We start from the raw sequence: 23958 nt of genomic DNA on the forward strand, positions 1-23958 counted from the left end.
CCAAGGGGAATTGTTGGGTTCTCTCTATACTTCTGTAAAGTGCCTTGAGATGACTTTGTTGTGAATTGGTGCTATATAAATATAGTTGAATTGAACTGAATTAAATGTTGTCCTATTCTTGTCTGATGCAACAATCCTGGGCCTTTGTTTTCGGATTTTTCCTTTTACGATGTGCCCAATGTTTTCTATTGGTGAAAAGTCTGGAATGCAGGCAGGCCAGTTCAGCACCTGGACTCTTGTCCTGTGAAGCCATGCTGTTGTGATGCAGTATGTTGTGATGCATGATTCAGTATGTGGTTCAGTCTTGCTAAAATATGCAAGGCCTTCCCTGAAAAAGACATTGTCTGGATGGGAGCATATGTTGCTCAAAAATCTCTATGTACTTTTCAGCATTGACTGTGCCTTTCCAAATGTGTGAGCTGCCCACACCATAGGCACTAATGCACCGCCATACCATCAAGCTTTTGAACTGTCTGCTGATAACAAGACAGATCCTCCCTCTCCTCTTTAGTCCTCAGGACACAACATCCATCGTTCCAAAAAACAGAAACAGAACATTTTTCCATTTTGCCTCAGACCATTTAAAATTAGTTTTGGCCCAGAGAACATGACGGCATTTTTGGATTATGTTCATATATGGCTTTTCTTTGCATGATACAGCTTTCATTTACATTTGAGGATTGCACAATGAACTTTGTTAACAGACAATGATTTCTGGAAGTGTTCCTAAGCCCATGCAGTGATGTCAAGTACAGAATCATGGATGTTTTTAATGAAATGCTGCTTGAGGGCTCAAAAATCACATGCATCAAGTTTTGACCTTTTTTGGCCTATGCCCTTGCACACAGAGAATCCTTCTATTTCTTGGAATCTTTTGATGATATTATATGCTGTAGATGGTGGGATGTTGTTTGAAATTTCACAGTGAGGAACATTTTTCTGTAATTGTTCACAATTTTTAGATGCAGTTTGTCAAAGATTGGTGAACCTCTGCCCATCTTTACATTTGAGAGTCTCTGCCTCTCTGAAATGCTCCTGTTATAACCAGTCATGTTACTGACCTGTTGACAATTAATGTAATTAGTTGTCAAATGCTCCTCCATTTGTTTTTAAGTTGCATCAGTTTGTTTTCCAGCCTATTGCCCCCTTTCCAACTTTTTTAGAAAATTAGCAAATATTTTCCATCAAATGGTAAAATGTTTAAACAGTTTTAACATTTAGTATGTTCTTTATGTTCTATTGTGAATAAAATATGGGTTGATGAGATTTGAAAATCATTGCATTCTGATTTTATTTATGTTTTACACACTTTTTTTTTAAAATGGAGTTGCAATTCTTCTGCCTTCTCTTCTCTGTGCTTTACTCTGACTATTTAACTGTAGAAAAAAAAAATAAAAATGCGGATTTCAATTGACTACATGAGCTCCCAGAACCAAACAACAGATGTTAATGTGCATCCCTTTAAGTCAAACAGTAGAAGCTTTTTTAAAGACGAAAAATTCCTCCTTGTTTTTGTGGATTCCACAGACAATTAATCAATTAGATTTCTACACAAATGGCCACAGATTTTGTGCTGCTAATCCAACACGGCCAATAGAGACGCACATTCATCACCACCACACACTGAACATTCACACAAAACTCACATGAAAACTGAGGTGTGCTAGGACTCAAACCAAACTCCGAGAAACTAAACTATGCATATGGAAATGGTAAAATAAAAGGATTTAATAATCAACAATGTCATTTGTTTCTAAAGACACGTCTCATCAGAGATTATCAGAGTTTAACAAACACACACAAATTTCTCATGTTTGTGTGTAGCAGCATGTCTGATTTAGTGTTTTGTGTTTTTCATGTCCTGAGATTCCAATAAATATCTGTGTGTGTGTCTGTATATGTGACAGGAACTGGTGTGCATTTATTGTCACAAAGACTGTGAGCTGTGTCGTTGAGGATGGAGTAGAAACCTACGTGAAGCCTGATTATCATCCATGCAGCTGGGGTAGCGGACAGTGCAGCAGGGTGGTGGTGTGAGTATGCACACACACACACACACACACACACACACAGAAAACTTACAGATTAAAAACAAAACAAATTTAAATTTGTTTCTAACATATGTTGAACTTAAAGTTTCACTGTTTAACTTGCTTTTAACTTTTCTTCTTGTTAATTGCTTGACATACACTGTAGGTGTTTATGGAAGAATTGATTAGGTGGAGATATATTGGCTATTTTATATTCTATTTTCTTATTATTTTATATTATTTATGCTTTACCATTCCTGAAAACTGTGAGCTGAACCAAATACAGGCAGGTTATATTGTGTCATATTTAGCAATGTTAGTACTTTTAATGCAACATATTTTTATACTCAATCCATAGCAGAATTTTTGTTTGGGATCAATCATCTTTTACTTTCAGTTTTTATACATTTTCAGATTATCTGATTTACTGAGAGCTCCTGTAAGTCATATCTGTGGAAACACTAACTCATGCTCCTTCTGCAAATCTGAGATCAGAGAGAAATTCTCTGATCAGCAGGAAACTGTATAGAGGCCATTAGTATTATAGAGGTTATTTGTTTTAGTACAGATAACAGTTTTAGTACACACAATACAATGTGTAGTATATCAGTATCAGTATATTGAATACCTGAGTTAATAGTTTGAGGCTGTGATAGAGGAGGTCCTACACAGAGCTTTTGCATGTCACAATGTCACATGATGACATGTATGATGGGGGTGTGCCTTGTGGGGGCTACTGGCTCTGATTGGACTGTTCAGGAATTATCAGTCAGATGCAGAAGGATGTTTCATGTCAGGATTCATCACTGTTTTTACTCTCATCCTAACATTAAATACTAACTTTTGTACTGGTCCTTGGTGTCTGAAGTGCCTTAAGATGATTTTTGTTGTGAACTGGTATAAATAATTGTATAAATAAAACTGAATTGAACTGGTTTCTCTGCAGTTATCGGACCTACATGAGGCCACGGTACAAAGTGGCCTACAAAATGGTGACAGAAATGGAGTGGAAGTGTTGCCATGGTTACAGTGGAGAGGACTGTGCAGATGCTCCAGCTGGTGGGGCAGAGGCCCCCATATCCATCACCAAACCCCAGCCCGGACAGGGAGGAGGGACAACCTATGGACAGCGAGGGGGTGGTTCTGGATCAGGACAGAGTGGAGGACACAGTGGTGAGCAGATTCTTATTTCCTTTATTATCATAAAACTTTAGAAAGGTCTAAACTGATTTAATTCAAAAGGTGAAAAATTAAAGACAAATGTCTGTTCCCCCTGTCCTCAGGTAGTGTATTATACTGGAAAAGGGACTGAATCCTTTGGTTACCCAAACAGAACTTTGAGTTTTGAACAAAACACATCAGACTATCACATAGATATCAGTCATCTGTTAAACCTAAACAGTAAATTACACTGAAATACATCTTTTTATATCATTTACATTTTGTCATTTGACAGATGCTTTTATCCAAAGCAAAGTCAAGGAGAAAACATTAGAACAAAGTGTTATGAGAAGAAATGTTTCTGTTTTGTGACATGCAAGGGAAAGATAGGACAGAATTTTGTATGTGAGGTGAAGAAGTGCATGTGAAATGGAAGAGTTCAACAGTTTTTTGTTTATTGAGTGTGAGGTAGCTTGTTCCACCATCATGTGACCACTGAGCTGAAGAGTTTTTCTTTGGATCTTTTACTGTGTGTTAAAGGGATCACGGAGCCTAACCATTAAAGGTTTTTTATGTAATGACAAAGGTTTAAAATAGTATTTGAGATTTTATGAGAAGCCAGTGAAGAGAATCTAATAATGGAGAAGTATGAGCTCTCTTGCCAATTCCAATCAATACTCTTCATCCAAACTTTTAACAAAGTTGAAGGCGAAGGCAGAGGAGTGATTTGAAGTGGACAAAAGCTTCCGGGTAAAGTACTGGTGGACTATGTATTGAAGGCAAAGATGAAATCAGCCTAATTGACTGCAGGCTGACAGTTTCACAGAACTAAAGAAAAATTGGTATAAGTGCTCTTGCTGAGGGTGTGTAGGTGGGGAGTTCTCAGAAGTTGAAAGAGACAGAGCAAGTACAAAAACATATAAATAAAGTGTCCTGGTGGACTAATAATTATTATTTCTATTACAAGCAGGCTAAACACAAGGGCAGACAATCCAACCTAACAGATGCTTTGAATATATTGCCAAATGCTGCAGCTAAACCTGCCCACTTATTGAAACCAAACTAAGTATTAAACCTGCAGTAAGGAACAGAAGTAAAGCTTCATTAAAAGCTGAGCTGCGTCATATGTGAAGCTCTAAAACTTCCCTTTCTTCCAGGACAAGTTGAGCCAGAGAAAATGAAGCAGATGGAGGAAAAGATCCAGACTCTGACTAAGAATCTCCAGGACTTGCAGTCCACTCTGAGCATCTTAAATGATCGTCTCCAGCAGGAGGTTAACAAACCTGGCTTCAGTGGAGGAGCTTCCTCCTCAGGAGGAAAAAACCCTGCTGATGCAGCTCAGCCTGAAATTAAAGAGACAATTCACAGCATTCAGACCAAACTAGACCAACTGGACAACCGCACACGGGTGAGTCATGGTAATCTATTTTGTAACTGTGACAACTCACTATCATTCCTACTGACATCAAGACTTCAGCTGAACTTCACAGTTGGATCATGGAAAACAGGTCGATAATAGCTGGATCACAGCTATTAAAAAGCTGAACAATGGCTGGATTACGATTGGATAACAGCCATGATCATAGCCAGATCATGGCTGCATGACAACCGGCTTAGTGCATCCTGCAGTGTCTGCTATGACTTTTCTCAAATATGTTAATAAAAATAAAGTTTTGTAAATTGTAAAAAGTGTAGCATATCAGAGTAACTGAATATATTTAATATTGATTTACACATTAAACGTGTTGTGTATGAAAACTGGTTTGACAAGGAGCCCAGTGTAAATGAATACCAATATGAAAATTTTAAAAATGTGTCGATGATTGGCCCTAATCTTGGGGCTGCCCTGATCTGTTGAGAGCACAGATAGCTTTCTTCCTATTGGAGTTGTTGGTCAGGTGAGTCTAAATGTCTTTACTAAGTAAAATGGGTAGACCACCAGACTAAAAATATTGCATATCTAATTCAATAATGGCCAGAAGGACAATGCTGAACACAATGAGGAGGAAGAATCACCTGAAGAAGAGGATTCAGGGTCAGAGTGGAGGAAAATAATGAGGTGAAAGATCCAACTTACAGAGCACATGCTATTTCTTCCTCTGAAGAAGCCCCCACATTGCCTGGAAGAAAGCTATGAAGTCAAGGAAAATAATTAACATGAGGATGAGGTAGAATCTGAAGCTTAGATGGAAGAAGTGTCAGAAGTGGAGGACTGCACATATGATGAAGAGCAAGAACCAACTGATGAGGGAAAATTTGAGAAAGAAGACCTAGCTGAGATAGAAGAATATTTCCATTCAAAGGATGGAACATTGATCTGGTCTTCCATCCCTCAAAGTGACTGACAACGCTTGTTGGCAGCAGAGAGACAGCCACCATCGTCCAACCGCATATGCAAGTTCCACTTTTGACCTGTTTCTGCCCAACCCTATTAAAGAAGTAGTGCTGAACATGAAAAACAAAAAGAGGTGAAGTGTGTATGGCAACACGTGGAGAAATATAGATCAAATTTATCTGCAGGCATATGTGGGTCAGTTGATTCTTGCTGGCGTGTACCGATCCAGTAAAGAAGCTACAGCTAGTTTATATCATGCCAAGTCTGGTAGGGCAATTTTCTGTGCTACCATGACACTCAAGATATTTCACAAAATCTCGAGTGATTCGATTGAAGTTGTTATTAAAGATGTAAGACAAATTTGGGTAAAGTTTTAACTTTAAGTTCTTTAAATAACAGTCAAACCAAACGGGTTTCAATCAATTTTGACCCCAAAGGACAACCGATGCGATTATGTGCTGCCATTAAAACAATTCAAATGATTCAAAAACAGCATGCTCACTAAATTTTGACATATACCACTCTGTAATAAGTCAAACAGTAAGATAATAAAAATTAAAAATAATTATTTCATTTTATTTTCAATCAAAAATGGTATAATTTCATGTAAACACGGTCTGTTGCCCCTAAATTAAAAAAAAAGGAAACATTTGTGGTAATGGGTTAGGCTGAAGTAAGACTAAAGGTGTAACACAGAATTATTTGAAATTTATAACATATGCGTTGAATAACCCTCAAACCAGACGGAGTCATTTTTGACCCCAGAGGAGAAAAGATGTATGGCAATCGGGAGGAAATTATGAGAGTTGAACTAAAGGTTTTGATAATATTAAAGGAGGGCACCCTGCCACTTGAGTTTACCAGTGCCCAGGTTGCACAGAAAGGTGGTGGTGGTGTAGCCTTAATGTTTAGGTGTGTCTTTTAATGGTCTGTACTTTTCTACCTTATTGGTACACAAATTGTTTTACACTGCTTCTCATTCTCACAGACACACACACACACACACACACACACACACAAACACACAAACACACACTGATGGGGGAGCTGCTGCAGCTGACCTGCACTCACAGGAAGCTACTAAGTTGGACTTGAGTGTCTTGCTCAAAGACAATTCCATATGTGACAGGAGGAGCCAGGGATTTAAACTTCTCATATCCTAATCCCATCTTTTTGAAAAGAAGTAATGTATCACATGTTTAAACATGATGCAGTTAAATAATGCAGTGCATACAGAGCTAATTACTAGCACTCACAAGGTTCAAACATATGCAGGCATCACAATTCAATAGTTTGTTTCATATTTGCTCAAAGCTAAATTTCCCAATGTGGATTTGAAATAGTTAGCAAGAGGGAGCTGTTTAACAGCAGTATGAATACTGACTAAACAGAAAGGTTTGAATGATGTTCAGATTGTGGAGGTGATCCAGGTTTATCTAAATGTTTGCAGGAATTGATTTATTAGAATGAAGATGGAACATATAATAAAACTTAAACTGTGTTTTTGTTTTTTAATGTGGGTTACATAAGGGCTGGTGGTTCACCAAAATCTGATTAAGGGAGAAAACCTCCACCAAATGTCATATTTGTACAGAACTAGCAGTACATTGGAATGAGCAGAAATCGTTTATGGAGTTTTCTTTTATAATCTGAAGTGTCTCCTTGAACAGGCTCACGATAAAACCCTGGTCAGCATTAACAACCACCTAATGAATGGGAAAAATAATGACTTGAATGGAGGTCTGTCAGGAGATGGACTGAGTGGGGGGATACTAAACTCCCTGAAGGAGGAGATCCTGAGGGAGCTGGAGAGGAGAGTATCGCTGTCCTGCTCCTCCTGTCAGGTAACGGGAATCCGGAATAACATGAACGCTGTAGTTAGCTTTAAATACTAATAACATTTCTTGCACATCATGGTTGGGTAATTGGTTATCCAAGTAAAATATATCTAGTTCAGTGTGATAAAGAGAATAGTTTAATGCTTCTGACTAAGACTCTTGGTCAGTGAAACAGCTTTTCACAGCGTTTGTGAATGTTTTCTAACTGGAACTTTCATAATTACAGTCTTTTTATACTGACTTTAATTTAATTCAATTCAGCTTCATTTATATAGCGCCAATTTACAGCAACGTCATCAAGGCACCTTACAGAATAAAGTCAAGATTATAAAGATGTATAGAGAAAACCCAACAATTGTGACAATTGACAATTGTGGGGTGAGAGGAGAGGAGAGAGGGACAGAGGATAGAGACTAGACTATTACCTGAAGCCAAGAGAAGATCGTTGGTGACTAATTCAAAATGTTATGCAATAGTCCCCTGACTGCTATGGTGTAAGAACTGGGTTCCTTCATGTTAAGTTGTGAATAGAACTGACTGGGAAGTGAATTTGTATTTTGCAGATTCAATAACTAAGCATTTTTGCACTTAGAGGTTTTGGAATAGTCTACATTTGGATTATAGTTGTGTGCATGTGATTCACTCCAGCGTTTCTTTAGTTTTTCTTTAGTTTCCACCTAGACAACATATATTTGTTTCTGCCAACATGTTTGCTTTTTTATCTTGTTTGTTCTGAAGAAAACAAGCAATTGGTAAAAGTGTTCCACATTTGCCTCTGAGAGACCCTGAAGGGAGCATGTTGTGGTGAACAGTGATTGCAAATGGGCATAAACACAGTGTTTGCAGACTGTTACTTATATTTATCAGAGGACAATGATGTGAGAAAAAGGCAAGGCTGTAAAATAACTCTAGTGAACTAGTAACAACTTACAAGGGGTAAGTGGACATAAATAACTAGTCTATGTTTTTTTCCCTTAGCTTTGTAGAAACAATTTTAATATATGTCATCTGGGTGCATATATGGTAACCAAGACAAATTGGCATACTGGTTATGCAATAGTATTTGTATTATATTTGGCTTTATTCTGCCACTTTCATCTGTTTCATCTGGTTCATACCAGATTTTAGTTCATGTGTAATTTATTATACAATGTGAAATCCTCCTACAATTCAATGACTCAGAAGTTTGTACTTTGTGTCACCATAAATAAAAAGTCAGTAGATGAAATCACTCCACTGGATCTCACAATTACAGAAAAGAGTGAAATTTGTCCTAAAAGCCCTGTAACATTTTATAGATTCATAATCAATATAACCCTGTGTGACCACTGAAATGTGACCACCATGGACAGCAGGGAAAGCTTTAGCTGCAAGCAGACACAGTTAGAGGCATAAAAGTTAAACTGTTTCATTAATTGTTTCTGTGTTTTTAAGGCTGGTGTGGAGGATCTGCAGAGACAGCAGCAGGAGGACAGAGAGAGGATTCGAGCTCTGGAGAAACGGCTAAATGCCATCGACAATAAGTATCAGCAAAGCCTGGACAGTCTACAGCGAGAAAGGACACATTTCCAAGGATGCTGTGACACTATTAGTGGCCCCCAAAATCAAGATGGGAAGGATACTGTCGTGACAAAGAACTGGCTGGACATTCAGCTGAAGGACCTGGAGCAGAGGGTCAATAATACTGTCCACCAAACCGAGCAGAGTTGCTCTTACTTAGAGAATGACCTAAAAGACTATTTCCAAAAAGAACTGGGGGACCTGAGGACAGTGTTTCTTGACCGGTTTGATGACCAGGCCTTCAGGATTGCAGATGGGGAGCTGGATGTGGGGCTGATGAAGGACAAGGTCAGGGACCTTGACAAAAGACTAATGAAAATGGACAACAATACTTCCCTTATAAACCAGAGGCTGGAGGAGTGCAGCTGTGGAGGGTCTGAAGGAGAAGGAAGAGGAGGTGACCGTAGTGATGGGTGGGCACCAGCAGAAGGAGGAACTACAGGAGGAGGAAGCAGAGGAGGCATATCTGGTGTAGTAGTAGAAAGGGAAAATGCAACACAGAAATCACTGGAATGGAGAGTGGTGGCCAATGAGGATCAGATTCAACACTTTAACACACGACTCAAAGATCTGTCAGTGTCTGGTGACTCTCTGCAAGACAAGGTGAGTAGAATATCTTTAGACTGCTGTCTCACAGGGTTAGGGTTAGGTTCATAGCAGCATATAACTAATCTATAACTAATAGATCTTTTACGACTTTTACAACTACACTGCCTGGCCAAAAAAAAAGTAATAAACTGGACTGAGTAAATAGTTAAGAGCCCTGCATTGGATAATTACAGCAAAGTATTCAGCCCTAACTTATCCACTGACTACCTGACTACCTGAATCTACTAAAAAATCAGGTTTTTCCATCAGTGGGCATATTTCAAGAGGACCATCCTTGGACTCATCGAGTTTAAATTATGAAAGACTTAAAAGAATTGAATTGTTTCATACGGTAGATAAATACAGCTGGCTTTCATCTTCATATCAAAATGAATGTAAGTAGTTTCCTAAGAAGGTTGCTTAAAGGAATGTATATAACATGAAAAGTATCAGTCCTGTCCAGAGCTGGCTCTAGCCATTTTTGTGTCCTAGGTGAGATTGTGGTTTGGCACCCCTACACACGTAAACACCACCCCCAACATTAATAGCTGTATGACAGACCATAAAGGTTTAATTTTTGTTCAAAGACATCAACACATAAATAAAAATACAAATACACTAAAATAACATAAGGCCAGAATTCCTGTTCAGGTTTTGTGTAAATATGTAAAAAAGTTCTGACAGCTCTCACAATATAAATGCAATACGAAACTGTGCATTATAGTATAAAAATGAAATCCCAGTGACAGCAATTTTCTTTTTACGTTTCTTTTTTTTTTTTTGACAACATAAATGGAAATGGTACTATGGTCAGTGAATACGTTGTACTTGTATTTGGTAAACAATGGGCTTTATAGAAGCAGAATGTCCAACAACACAACATAAAACAGTAAAGTCTCTGAAAGCTATTAATTAAAATTTTACATGTGTGGACTTCATGCGGCAAAGGCATCTATGGTATCATCAAATGATACCTGCCTAGAAACCTCATGAAAGCCGCACCTGAGGGCTTGGACAGACTTTTCATGATGACAACATCAATGTGAAAAATAAGATAAGATTAGAAAAGATTAGATAAGAAAACATCACATTGATCCCACAGCGGGGAAATTCACTCATCAATCAGCTCACAGGAACCGTATAAAGTGCAAAAAGCATATTTTTAAAAGTATAAATGAACACTTATAAATTATACATTTATAAATAAACACAAAGCCAAGAGAATGTACAGTAATCAAACATAGTGGTGCATCTTCCCCAGGTGGGGTGAGTATTGTCTGTCCATTGGTTAAGATCATATAACCTCCTCAGAAATAAAATGACTGGAATGAGGAACTTGCTAGGTTTTAATAGCTCAACTCTGTGGCTGCATCCTGGAATCCTGGGGTAAATGAAGTTGATGAAGCAATAGTTAAAGTAAGGCCTTTAGATCTATGTGGAAGTCTAAATAGGTCCTATATGATTTGGAGCTTCTGTACATGTAGAGCAGTTGTGGAGATGATCTGATGAACTTTTGCAAGTAAACTGGTAGCTATTAGAGAAAAAAGTCACAAAGCAATTGAAAACATTTTATCCATAAACATGTGATCCAATATCCAGGTTTTGGACCTGAGCCACGACATCCGTAAGATCAAATCTTTGACTGGCGATCACGGCGAACACTTCAACCGAATTGTTACTCAGATGGAGCTGTTAAGTCAGGACTGCGAGCTATGCGGGAAGGTGGAGGATGAGCTAAAGAGACTAAAGAATCATTCCCAGGATTCACTTGCGCACATGCAGAGACACATCAACAGTCTCCAGGTCAGACTGGACTCAGAGAAAGACCATTGCTTCCAGATCTGTTCAAACCTGCAGGATGAAGTTCACCTGATGCGAGACGACATCAGGAGGTGCACCAGTCAATGTAAGACAACGCTGGAGACACCAACAGGTCAGATCAACTACCCAACTAATTGTTTATCAACACCACTCATCTCCCCTGCCATCCATACTGAATTATTTAGGCTATTTGCACAAAACCAGATATGGTTATTTAATAATAATAATGGTAATTGATAAAATAATTGTTGTTTTCTTGTTGACAATTGTATTTTCTTGTTTAGAAAATAGTCATATCTAAATAAATAAAAACATTGTAGAAAAGTAGTTTTATCTGTAGTTTGTGAGGACACTATGACAAATGTCCTGATGTGACCGACCTGTTTGTTTTGAACTTATGTTTCTTAGATAATAAAACCATGCAAACCCCCAACAGGTGGAGGTCCTGGTGACACTGGAGGTAGTGGGACCAGTGGACGTGGGCCTGGGTTGGATGCTGAAAAGCCTTTAGACGGCCACAGTGTTATCGGAGGCTCCATAAACAACAACCAGCTGAAGACACTGCAGGGTGAACTATCTGAGGTCATCCTCACATTTACCTCGATCAATGACACCCTAAAGGGGCTTGAACACACAGTGCAGAAACACAGCAGTGTTATCACCGACCTTGGTGGGTCTAAGTAATTATTTCAGACTCTCAGTGTTTATTACTGCACCTTTCACAGCTGGTTTTCACTCATTTATTATATGACCTCACCAGGAAACACCAAGGATAAGCTCATCTCTGAGCTAGACAAAATCCAACAAGAGGTGTCGGAGCACATTGAAGAGAGCCGGGACCGTTTGGACAGGATGGACCAAGATGTCCGGCGGTTCGAGAGCACAATGATGGTGGAGATGGGAGACTGTAAGCGGTCTGGAGATGGGCTGGAGAAGAGGCTTTCAAAGCTGGAGGGGGTCTGTGGGACGCTGGATGGTGTCTCTGATTCTATACAGAAAATCAAAGAAGGTACATTTAAAGTTCCTTGTGTTCTTTTACTTTTAGAGGTTTTCATGTTTTATATACTTTTAGCTCTGGGCTGTCAAAGTAAACATAATAATAATAATGCATTATTATGCATTATTAAACGCTGCTTCTTACATATAAAGCTATGAATGGTCAGGCTCCATCATATATAAAAGACCTCATAGTTCCATATCATTCCAGTAGACCACTTTGATCTCAGAATGCAGGCCTACTTGTGGTTCCCAGAATTTCCAAAGGTAGAATGGGAGGTACAGCCTTTAGCTATCAAGCTCCTCTCTTGTGAAACCAGCTCCCAGTTCATGTTTGGAAGCAGACACCCTCTCTACTTTTAAGTGTAGGCTTAAAACCTTCCTCTTTAATGAAGCAGCACCCTGAGCTTGGTTCTGCTGGAGGTTTCTTCCATTAAAGGGAGTTTTTCCTCTCCACTGTTGCATATAGCTTGCTCTAGGGGGAATAGTTGGGTTCTCTCTATACATCTTTACAGAAAAAAAATCAAGATTATAAAATGCCCTGAGATTACTTTGTTGTGAATTGGCGCTAAATAAATAAAGTTGAATTGAATTGAATTGAAATCGAATTGATTTCTATATTCTTAAACTTCACACACTGATTAATACCAGGACTATTTTAAAATACATTTTTTTATTTTGATTTTTTAGATTATACATTTAAATCAATGATGACACTCACCATATGTGAATTTGTTGTAGAAATGAATTATGAAAGTTCATCATCAGTACCATGTGTCCAGTACTATGTTCATAGACTTTTAAAACTTGAACAATGTCCTTTTTAAAGGACTTTTTAAAACACAGACTGACTAAGTTGGTCATTATTTGCAGTCAGGACTCTGCAACAAGCCGACTCGACTAAGATTTGAAATAAAACAAACCTGGGATTTATTTATTTATTTATCCATGATCCACATGGCAACTCATGGGAATCGTGAAGCTCTCTGATTGGATGATACTGGCACAAATGCTTTCTGGAATTTGTACTTACTCTCCCCAAGTAAAGTGTAGACCCTGGTCATCTGAAGTCTAAGAGCACATAAGCAAAAGCAAAATGTGCTCTGTCCTATGTTATGTTTGTCCCATGTTTTAATTTGGCCCTTTTTCTGATGTTTCTGTGTACAGGACTGAATCAACATGTGTCAAGTTTGTGGACATGTGTTTCTGGTCTGAATGACTCTGTCATCAATCATGGAGGAATTCTGGATTTTATTCAGAAAAATCAGGATGACATTCACAGCAGGATGAAGAACCTGAATTCCAGCCTGAACCAGGTCCTTAAAGACCCTAAGAGTTTTCCTGAGCATGACCTGATAGGTAAGCTATACTCTGTTTCTATTTTTATCTACTCTTTTTTTCTCAAAGAATGTCTTCGACCACTGAACATGGTTAAGAAGATTGTGTATTCCAGCATACCTGGGACTGTGTTGTATTTGTGTGTTGAGTGATTCAAAGAACCTTGATGGACAGCAATAATCATATCTACATCAGCTCGCCTGGTCTGGTTAAACCAAGACACTTTTACTTTTTACTGTAACCATACTGGGGAAGGGAGTTCATAGTGAGCATTTGGTGGCTAGGCCTGGAGCCATGGGGCTAGGGCAGACACCACATAAAACACATGGGACACACGGTGGCACCACTGACTTGGGGAATCTATAGTTCTATTGGGACCATTAGATGGCCATTGATTGAGACCACTGCAGAAGGTGAATGGGAGTAAAAGCCTTTCTGATCTGAACCCACCTGATTCTTTGATATTGGACTTGTGTGCTTTTGATCATAAGTGTACTTTTAAAGTCCTGCACCTTCTTCACCTCTGCTCCCTGTAACCTCACCGTTCCACTTGGGTCCCTCTCATTGCTCCCTGCTCTCACTCCAAATAACAATGTCATCTGCAAACATCATAGTCCATGGAGATTCCTGTCTAACGTCATCTGTCAGCCTGTCCATCACCAGAGCAAACAAGAAGGGGCTCAGAGCTGATCCTTGATGCAGACCCACCTCCACCTTGAACTCCTCTGTCGCAGCTACAACAAACCACACCATGGTTCTACAGCTGTCATACATGTCCTGCACCACTCTAACATACTTCTCTGCCACTCCAGACTTCCTCATAAAATACCACAGCTCCTCTCTCGGCACCCTGTCATCAATTTTCTCTAAATCTACAAACACACAATGCAACTCTCTATGACCTTCTCTGTACATCTCCATCAGCATCCTCAAAGCAAATACTGCATCTGTTGTACTCTTTCTAGGCATGAAACCACATTGCTGCTCACAAATGCTCACCTCTGCCCTTAGCCTAGCTTCCAGTACTCTTTCCCACAGCTTTATTGTATGGCTCATCAGCTTTATTCCTCTGTAGTTGCCACAGCTCTGCACATCTCCCGTGTTCTTAAAAATGGGCACCAGTGGACATCTCCTCAATTCCTCAGGCATCCTCTCACTCTCCAAAATCTAGTTAAACAATCTATTCAGAAACTCTACTGCCACTTCCCCTAAACACTTCCATACCTCCACAGGTATGTCATCAGGACCAACTGCCTTTCCACTCTTCATCCTCTTCAACGTCCTCCTCACTTCACTCTTACTAATCTTTGCTACTTCCTGCTCCACCCTAGTCAACTCTTCTACTCTTCGTTCCCTTTCCTTTTTCTCGTTCATCATCTCTTCAAAGTACTCCTTCCATCTTCCCATCACACTCCTGGCACCTGTCAATACATATCCATCCTTATTTTTAATCACCCTAACGTGCTGCACATCCCATCTCTATCTCTTTGTATGGCCAACCTGTACAAATCCACCTCTCCCTCTTTATTGTCCCCAACCCTTCACCTTACACTACATCTCCCTGTACTCCTGTCTAGTCAGTCCTCTCAATGTCCCACTTCTTCCTAGCTAAACTCTTTCACTCTATACACTCCTGAACTTCCTCGTTCCACCACCAAGTGTCCTTGTCCATTTTCCTCTTTCAGAAGACACACCGAGTATAGTCCTACCTGTCACCCTGATCACATTAGCTGTATGGTCCAGTCATCTGGAAGCACCACCAGACCACCCAGAGCCTGTCTCAGCTCCTCCCTAAAAACTACACAACATTCTTCCTTTTACAACTTCCACCCCTTCAACCTCTGCTCTGCCTTTGTCCTCTTCATCTTCCTCATCCCCAGAGTCGTTTTACACACCACCATCCTGTATTGTATAAATTCAGGCGATGTTGTGTCCATAAAGTAATAATGTCAATTTGTATATATAAAACAGTATAATTATCTATTTCATATCATGCACAGGTGTCCCTGGACCCCCAGGAGAAAGAGGCTTCAATGGTATGCCAGGGCCTCAGGGGCCACCTGGACCCCCTGGACCCCCTGGAAGACCAGGAGAAAGTGGATTCCGAGGTCTGCCTGGTACGTATGATATATTCATATTGTATATGGTGGGAGATAATGAAAGCACAAAAGGACAAATGCAACGGCAAAGGGACACAAGCCAGTGTCTTCTTGTGCCAGTTCCAAATCTGGATAAATTCAGAGGGTTGTGTCATGAAGGGCATCTGATGTAAAACACAAGCCAAATTAAAAATGCGAATCATGACTTTCACGGCGAAAATTCAATTCAATTCAATTCAACTTTATTTATATAGCGGCAATTCACAACAAAGTCATCTCAGGGCACTTTACAGAATAAAGTCAAGATTATAAAGATGTATAAAGAGAACCCAGCAATTCCCCCTGGAGCAAGCCATAGGCAACAGTGGAGAAGAAAAACTCCCTTGACTTCCATGCCGGATCGGTCGGGCCCGAGTGCCAGTTGGACTACTGTTGGTCAAAGAAGGAGAGTAGGAAGGCGTGTTCGAAGGCAGAGAGAGAAGACGAAAGCTAAGAATGTAGGACTGACAGTAGGGACTTTTACCATGGGTCAGATAGGAGGAGAAATGGAGTAGGATTTATTCTGAAAGAGGAGTTTGTGAGGAATGTTCTAGAGGTTACAATAGTATCAGACAGGTTGATGAGTCTGAAGCTGGAAATTAAAGGAGTAATGCTTAATGTAGTTAGTGGTTATGCCCCACAGGTAGGATGACAAACTACACCACTACAGCTAATGTGATTAGGGCGACAGGTAGGAGGGTATTTGGTGTATTATCGGGAAAGAGTAAAGCGGACAAGGAGAGTTGGTGGTGTAACGAGAAAGTTCAGGAGTGTATACATAGAAAGAGGTTAGGTAAGAAGAAGTGGGACACCGAGAGGACTGAAGAGAGTAGACAGGAGTACAGAGAGATGCAGCATAAGCTGAAGGTAGAGGTGGCAAAGGCCAAACAAAGAGCATGTGTGGACTTGTATGCTAGGTTGGACACTGAAGAGGGAGAGGTGGATTTGTACAGGTTGGCAAGACAACAAACTAGAGATGGGAAGGATGTGCAGCATGTTAGGGTGATTAAAGATAAGGATGGATACGTATTGACAGGTGCCAGGAGTGTGATGGGAAGCTGGAAGGAGTACTTTGAAGAGTTGATGAATGAGGAAAATGGAAATGGAACAAAGAGTAGAAGAGTTGACTAATGTGGAGCAGGAAGTAGCAAAGATTAGTAAGAGTGAAGTGAGGAGGACTGTAGAGGTGAACTTACTGGAATCTGACGCTCCTGATGCTTCAGGACATACTTTACTCTGGAGATCGTTGTTAGACAAACATTGAACATTTATTGTACTTGCTTCTCAACTTAGTCGATGACAGATCAATTGTACATACAAATTTAAGCACAGTAATCTCACAAGCACGTTCACTGGCAGTTTCATCAAAAAAGTTTCTCAAGGTATGTCTGAACTCACAGCACTCGCAGAACTCTGTAAGAAACCGTGTGCCTCTATAGCTACACAGAGAACCTTTTTCTTCTACCTTGTTGCGGTCCACACCTTTCTTGTAGTCAGTTCCTCTGCTCCAGTTGCTTTGTCACGTCTGCACCCTTCAGTAGCTGAGCTGAACTCTCTTGCTTTCTTGTAGTCAGTTCCTCTGCTTCAGCTACTGTGTCATGTCTGCACCCTTCAGTAGCTGAGCTGAACAGCCCTCTCTTTAACAAACCCTTAGCATTGCATTGTTGCCTTGACCACTGGTCAACGAGCTTAAAGGTAAACTACAAAGGCAGCCATCAAAAGCAAACTATCCATATGACATCACTAATGATATCATCAGTACACAGACACATCACAAACACACATTACATAAAACAATTACATTACACACAGACACATATTACATAAAACAAATAACTAAACTGTGGACCCTTGATTGGCTAATTGGGTGAAGAGGATGAAGAGTGGAAAGGCAGTTGGTCCTGAATAGTTTGTTTACAAAAGATCTTGGAGAGTGGGAGAATGCCAGAGGAATGAAGGAGATGTGTACTGGTGCCCATTTTTTTAGAACAAGGGAGATGTGCAGAGCTGTGCCAACTACAGAGGAATAAAGCTGATGAGCCATAAAATGACGTTGTGGGAAAGAGTAGTGGAAGCTAGGCTAAGGGAAAAGGTGAGCTTTTGTGAGCAGCAATATGGTTTCATGCCTAGAAAGAGTACAACAGAAGGTCATAGAGAGTTGCATTGTGTGTTCATAGATTTAGAGAAAGCGTTCAACAGGTTGCCAAGAGAGGAGCTTTGGTATTGTATGAGGAAATCTGGAGTGGCAGAGAGGTATGTTAGTGGTGCAGGACATGTATGAGAGCTGTAAGACCGTGGTGAGGTGTGCTGTAGCTCAAGGTGGAGGTGGGTCTACATCAAGGATAGGCTCTGAGCCCCTTCTTGTTTGCTTTGGGATAGACAGGCTGACAGATGAGGTTAGACAGGAATATCCATGGACTATGATTTTTGCATATGACATTGTGTTTTATAGTGAGAGCAGGGAGGAGAAGGAAGAAAATCTAGAGAGGTGGAGGTCTGCTCTGGAAAACAGAGGAATGAAGCTTAGCCACAGTAAGACAGAATACATGTGTGTCAATGAGAGGGACCCAGGTGGAACGGTGAGGTTACAGGGAGCAGAGGTTAAGAATGTGCAGGACTTTAAGTACTTAGGGTGAACGGTGCAGAGTAATTGAAAGTGTGGAAAAGAGGTGAAGAGGCGATTGCAAGCAGGTTGGAACGGGTGGAGAAAAGTGTCAGGTGTGTTGTGTGATAAAAGAGTATCAGCAAGAATGAAAGGAAAGGTGTTCAAGACGGTGGTAAGATCAGCGATGTTGTACGGTTTAGTGAGAGTGGCACTGAAGAAAAGACAGGAGGCAGAGGAAGGTTTTAAGCCTTGACTTAAAAGTATAGAGGGTGTCTGCTTCCCAAATCTAAACTACGAGGTGGATCCACAGGAGAAGAGACAGGAAACACTGCTGGAGGTAGCAGAGCTTAAGATGTTGAGGTTCTCTTTGGGAGTGACGAGGAAGGATAGGATTAGGAATGAGGAAATCTGAGAGACAGCTCATGTTAGATGTTTTGGGCATAAAGTCAGAGAGGCCAGATTGAGGTGGTTTGGACATGTATAGAGGAGAAATGGTGAATATATTCATAAAAGGATGCTGGGCTTGCAGCTGACAGGCAAGAGGTCTAGAGGAAGACTAAAGAGGACATTTATGGATGTAGTGAGAGAGGACATGACATGTGTGACAGAAGATGATGCAGAGGATAGAGTTAGATCATGGCACGTAATTCGCTGTAGTGACCCCTGAAAAGGAACAGTTCTAACCACATGGAGGTAAAATGAATGAGCGGTCAGTGGGGTCCCCCACTATCTAAAGCTTGTTTTACACATGAACCCAGGACAATATCGGGAATTCAGCCTCGGACATTGTCTGAAGTTCTGTTTCACATATGTAACTCACATCTGGAGAAAGTCCAGAGAAGTGATCTAATGTGAAAAACCACTTGATTGCAGTGAGCAGTCAGCACACAGGAGGCAAAACATGGCAGATGACTTAGATAGTGGGATACAGTGTTTTGATTACAGCACATTAGGGCACTGTGTATAGAAAAAAAAATTCTGTCACTCTAGTACAACGGCAATCGAGTGATTGTCACATACATCTCCTCCAGCAACAGTGGAGAGGAAAAACTCCCTTTAACGGAAGAAACCTACAGCAGAACCAGGCTCAGGGTGGATGGCCATCTGCCTTGACCGTTTGGGGTGGTGAGTGGAAAATGAAGAGAGAAAAGAACAGAGCAAAAAAAAGCAACAACAAAACATCGGGCAGGTTGGTAGGACCAGTGGCTGCACACTGGAAGACAAACAGCTTCAAAGCCAGGGACATCTGCAGAAAGGGACAGAGAGAGGGGGACAGAGAAGGAAAAAGACAACTACGGGAGAAAACACACAGAGTTAATGACATGCAGTTGTGACAATTGCGGGGTGAGAAGAGAGGGAGGGTCAAGAGGAGGAAAGGTAGAAGCTAGAAGCTGGTTCCACAGAAGAGCTTGATGGCTAAATAGTCTGCCTCCCATGCCACTATGGGAAAATCTAGTAGACCAGCACTCTGAGATTGCAGTGGGCTACTGCGATAATATGGTCCTATGAGCTTTTGTAAAATGGCTCTGTAAATAGTAATGATGGTTTTGAATTCTATTTTAGGTTTTATAATAAGATAACGAAGGCAATGAAAGATGATCCCTCTTGATACCTGTTTTTTTTATTTACAAAAATGTATTATTTTTATTTTTCTAATAGCTTTTCTGGTTTCTTATAGGTCCCAAAGGTGAAACAGGTATGTACTGTTTTAAAGAACAGGATTTGTAACAGAAATTGCAGATTACAGTTCACTTTGAGCAACTTTAAATGTGATTTTTGGTGATTCCTGAGGCAACAGTGGCTCAGAAGGTAGAGTAGTTGTCCACCGATCCCAGGATTGTTTGTTCGATTCCCAGCGACCTCCCATCCAGTGCTTGCCTTGAGCGAGACACTGAACCCCAACTTAGTTACCCCTACTGAGTGCAGGCCAACTGCACAGCAGCTCCCCCGACGGTTTGTCTGTATGTGTATCTGTGTGCGCGCACCCATATGGGTGAATAAGAAGCAGTGTAAAGTGCTTTGGCTACTGATAAGGTAAAAAGCAATGCAGACCATGTATCATTTTGTTAGAGCTGTATCAGTATGCAGCACTTCGGTGGTATTAACCTTTGATATGTGGGTTCTCAGGTCTGCCAGGTGCTGATGCTCATGTGCCGAGACTCTCATTCTCTTCTGCCCTTACTGTTCCTATGGAGAGAGCAGGGACCATCATCTTTGACAAGGTCTTTGTTAACAAAGGAGACTTCTACGACCCACGAACAGGCAAATATTTTGTATATTAATGATTTTCTTTTCAATGATTTTATTTTATCACCTTAAGCTATTCTAATTGAAATTAAACAAATCACAAGTAATTGCTTGTAGCAATTGTGAGGTCACTCTGTCAATGTGTCTCTTTTAGGTATCTTCACTGCTCCTGTAGATGGACATTACTTCTTCAGTGCCATCCTGACAGGCCATAAGAATGAGAAGATAGAGGCAGTTCTGTCTAAGTCTAACTATGGCATGGCCCGTGTGGACTCTGGAGGCTACCAGCCTGAAGGCCTCGAGAACAACCCTGTGGCTGAGGCTAAAACCACTCCTGGCTCTTTGGCCGTCTTCAACATCATCATGCCTCTGCAAGCTCGAGACACGGTGTGCATTGACCTGGTAATGGGCAAACTGGCCCACTCCGTGGAGCCCCTCACCATCTTCAGCGGCATGCTGCTCTATGAAGACATGTGACGGGTTCATCCTGACATGACAAACCAATCAGAAGGTGATGTCTTCCTCCTTGTTTAGGAGGATGACAGCACATCTTAAACAAAAACCAGGCTTTGTTATAATTCTATAAAGTCTTTGTGTTAATGTGTGGATAACAGCAAGAGGCAATTTACTGTCTGACTGCTATAGTTCAACCAGATATTCAAAAGTGGTTATATTATCAAACATCTGAGCACCAGTGAACCAGGATCAACTGATTCCTGACAGACCTGCTTCCTGCTGCTGCTTCGAGCTTTTAAATTACTTTTTGAAAGCAATAGTCTGTACTAACGATTGCCCCCTCTAAAGGCTGCAGACTTTATTACAGCCACAATATAAAAACACTGTGTTGATGTAATCCTTTGGGCCCTTATTTTTCTTCAACAAGTCACAATCTAAATGCAAGACATCTTTCATCCATACTGTGAACAGCTGAGCCAAGCCAGTTGCAACCATGTGCTATGTGAAAGACAGAAGGAATGCGTTATTGGGAGGAATGTATTGAGCAAGTGGAGTCAGAGAGGGAGTCACTAATGGACAATTACACCAGTTCCTCAATGGCAGCAAGTGACAGAAATGGAATGATGGCTTGAAGAAAACGTTTATCTCTATGAGCAATAGGAACGTCTAAAGAGAAGCTAAATACACAACACTCCAATTACCAATAAGTCACAATGTGCTGTCAAAGATGGAATTACCATGTGGCTAGTCTGTATTGGTACAGCAGCAGCTAAACAATTGGGAGCTGTACAAACTGTGATGGATAGCCTACAATGCAGTTATGTCGTAGGAAAATTAATGTACACTTTTCTCGTGCTCTATATATGCTAAAACAGCCATTTATATCTTAAATAAACAGATGACTACAAAATACTTTTACTTCAAAATACAATAGATTTAATAAATAAAACCCTTCTAAAAGGGTTGTGCCAGCAAATTCAAGATTTTGGAGAGATAGCATGGAGTTGATTATTCTAGTGAGCTTGTAACCACTCAAACTATTGAGGTGATCCTTCCTTTGCAAAGACTACCAGTGTATTTTAGTTATTTGTTGTAACAGATTGAGTTCAGCTAATCACTGCACCTTGATTCGGACTGTTATTGGTCCTGTTGGATTTATATAAATAATCAATGAAGTCACGCTCTGTTGCCAAAATTGCACACAGCTCAGACCAACAGTACAAGATGGTCTAAGCTGCTTACTCAACACCAACAGCAGTAATGCTATTTGTATTAAACTGTGGGTAATAGGATTAAGTATTGGTCATTTGTTTCTTTTTTCACCCCAGTAAATATTAATTAATTCATGAAAAAGTTGAATGACCTTTGTTTAGATTTTAATAATTGAGATTATTAAAAATGTGTATAATAGTAAAAGGCATAGTCACCAATATAAAGCCATTGTCTTAGAATTTGACTCTAATAGACCAATGTTAAGGACCAGGCCAGAAATACTCAGAAATGTCTTACTGCCACAAAAACCTAATAAAATAGGTAGTGCAAGTAGTGCAAAGTAAGAAAAAGTTAGAACACCAAACTGTGGACCACCTTCAGAAGTTAATACTTTGTAGAACCACCATTTAATTTACAGGTTATATCCGTTTGGAAACTTCTCAACCAATTTCGGTGTATTTTTGGCAGTATGGTGAACATGGGAATAACATGGGACTAACAGTAAACAACACATTATTTTTTCATGTTAATGAAAATGAAAAGTAGATCACTGATATTTTTTACTTACTTTTGGACAATACTGCAACTGTGTGACTCCATCAATGACAAGACTTTTAAGTAGACATTAAGCGTGAGTGAGTTTGTACAATCTTGACTTGGACTTGATGCTCATCACTTCCTGAATATGATGTGAGCATGAGTGATAAATTTCCATTTTTACATATGAGAATGAGGATTTTTTTTAAAACTGAGACTACCTACAGTTGTCTTGTATAACTGTATATTTGACACTTTTGTATTGATGAACAATTTTTACTTTTCATTAAAGACATGTCAAACAAAATTTTTTGTTTAACAAAATTAATTATTCTCGGTGGAAGAAAGGTAGCAAACATATCTGAAACATGTGATCCCTTTCTGTGCGTATGATGGAGCACATTAAGCTAGAGTTCAAGGCCAGGCATTACTTTGTGTTTCCCTGAACATTTCCTCCTGCTCTCAGCAGCTGACACAGATGGAATATAAACAAAATAAATTACTGTGTTCCTCAATTGTGTTGTCAGTTTTAGTGTGCATATTGCTTTCAGCAGTCTTTCTATTGACAATGACAGGACATCAGTTCAGGCATGTAGAGCAGATCCTGACGTTGTTGCATTCCTCTGCATATTACTTGAAGTTGCTTAACAATGCACCTCAGGACATGACAAAAAGTATTTTACTTGTCTATTAATCTAAACAGCACTAAGGTGACAGTTGAGATGAAAGTTGCCTTCAATATTTGTACATTAAGTTGAACAATTGTTATCTAACACTACTTTTTAATATAGCATAATTCAGAACAAAATTATTTAAAAGCACTTTACAAAATAAAGATATATTCACTTATGGAGGAAGGAACAGACAAAACTATGGACAGGTTTTAGGGCCTATACCTGCACATGGGAAAAACACTTTGAAGCTAGAAATACATGCAGGAAGTTACAATACTATAGAAAATGCAGGTTGATATTTCACCTAAAAGGTTTTTCTTAAAAGTCAAACAGGTTAGACAGCTTTAGCTGTTTTTGACTCAATCTGTAAAGCATAGAACTATTAGGAAACCCCCTAACCCACAATCGAATTTCTGCACAGC

At 39.9% G+C, this 23958-nt stretch overlaps 1 protein-coding gene across 3 annotated transcripts in view; it reads left to right on the plus strand.

The window, feature by feature from the left end:
• LOC137108253 (EMILIN-1-A-like) overlaps positions 1-23169 on the plus strand; it is a 29886-nt gene extending 6717 nt beyond the window's left edge. The window contains exons 2-14 of one of the 3 annotated variants that reach the window (XM_067492633.1): positions 1908-2033; positions 2977-3203; positions 4349-4599; positions 7197-7370; positions 8799-9527; positions 11112-11445; positions 11770-12003; positions 12094-12342; positions 13497-13688; positions 15668-15784; positions 20089-20106; positions 20538-20672; positions 20812-23169. In XM_067492633.1, the coding sequence (XP_067348734.1) occupies positions 1908-2033; positions 2977-3203; positions 4349-4599; positions 7197-7370; positions 8799-9527; positions 11112-11445; positions 11770-12003; positions 12094-12342; positions 13497-13688; positions 15668-15784; positions 20089-20106; positions 20538-20672; positions 20812-21134 (3109 nt within the window). In that variant the 3' untranslated portion in view covers positions 21135-23169. The remainder of the gene's footprint in view (positions 1-1907; positions 2034-2976; positions 3204-4348; positions 4600-7196; positions 7371-8798; positions 9528-11111; positions 11446-11769; positions 12004-12093; positions 12343-13496; positions 13689-15667; positions 15785-20088; positions 20107-20537; positions 20673-20811) is intronic. The other 2 variants (XM_067492642.1, XM_067492651.1) reach the window with 2 other exon arrangements.
• The last annotated feature ends 789 nt before the right edge of the window (positions 23170-23958 follow it).

This window comes from Channa argus, chromosome 2 (assembly GCF_033026475.1).
Source record: "Channa argus isolate prfri chromosome 2, Channa argus male v1.0, whole genome shotgun sequence".
Taxonomy (NCBI): domain Eukaryota; kingdom Metazoa; phylum Chordata; class Actinopteri; order Anabantiformes; family Channidae; genus Channa; species Channa argus.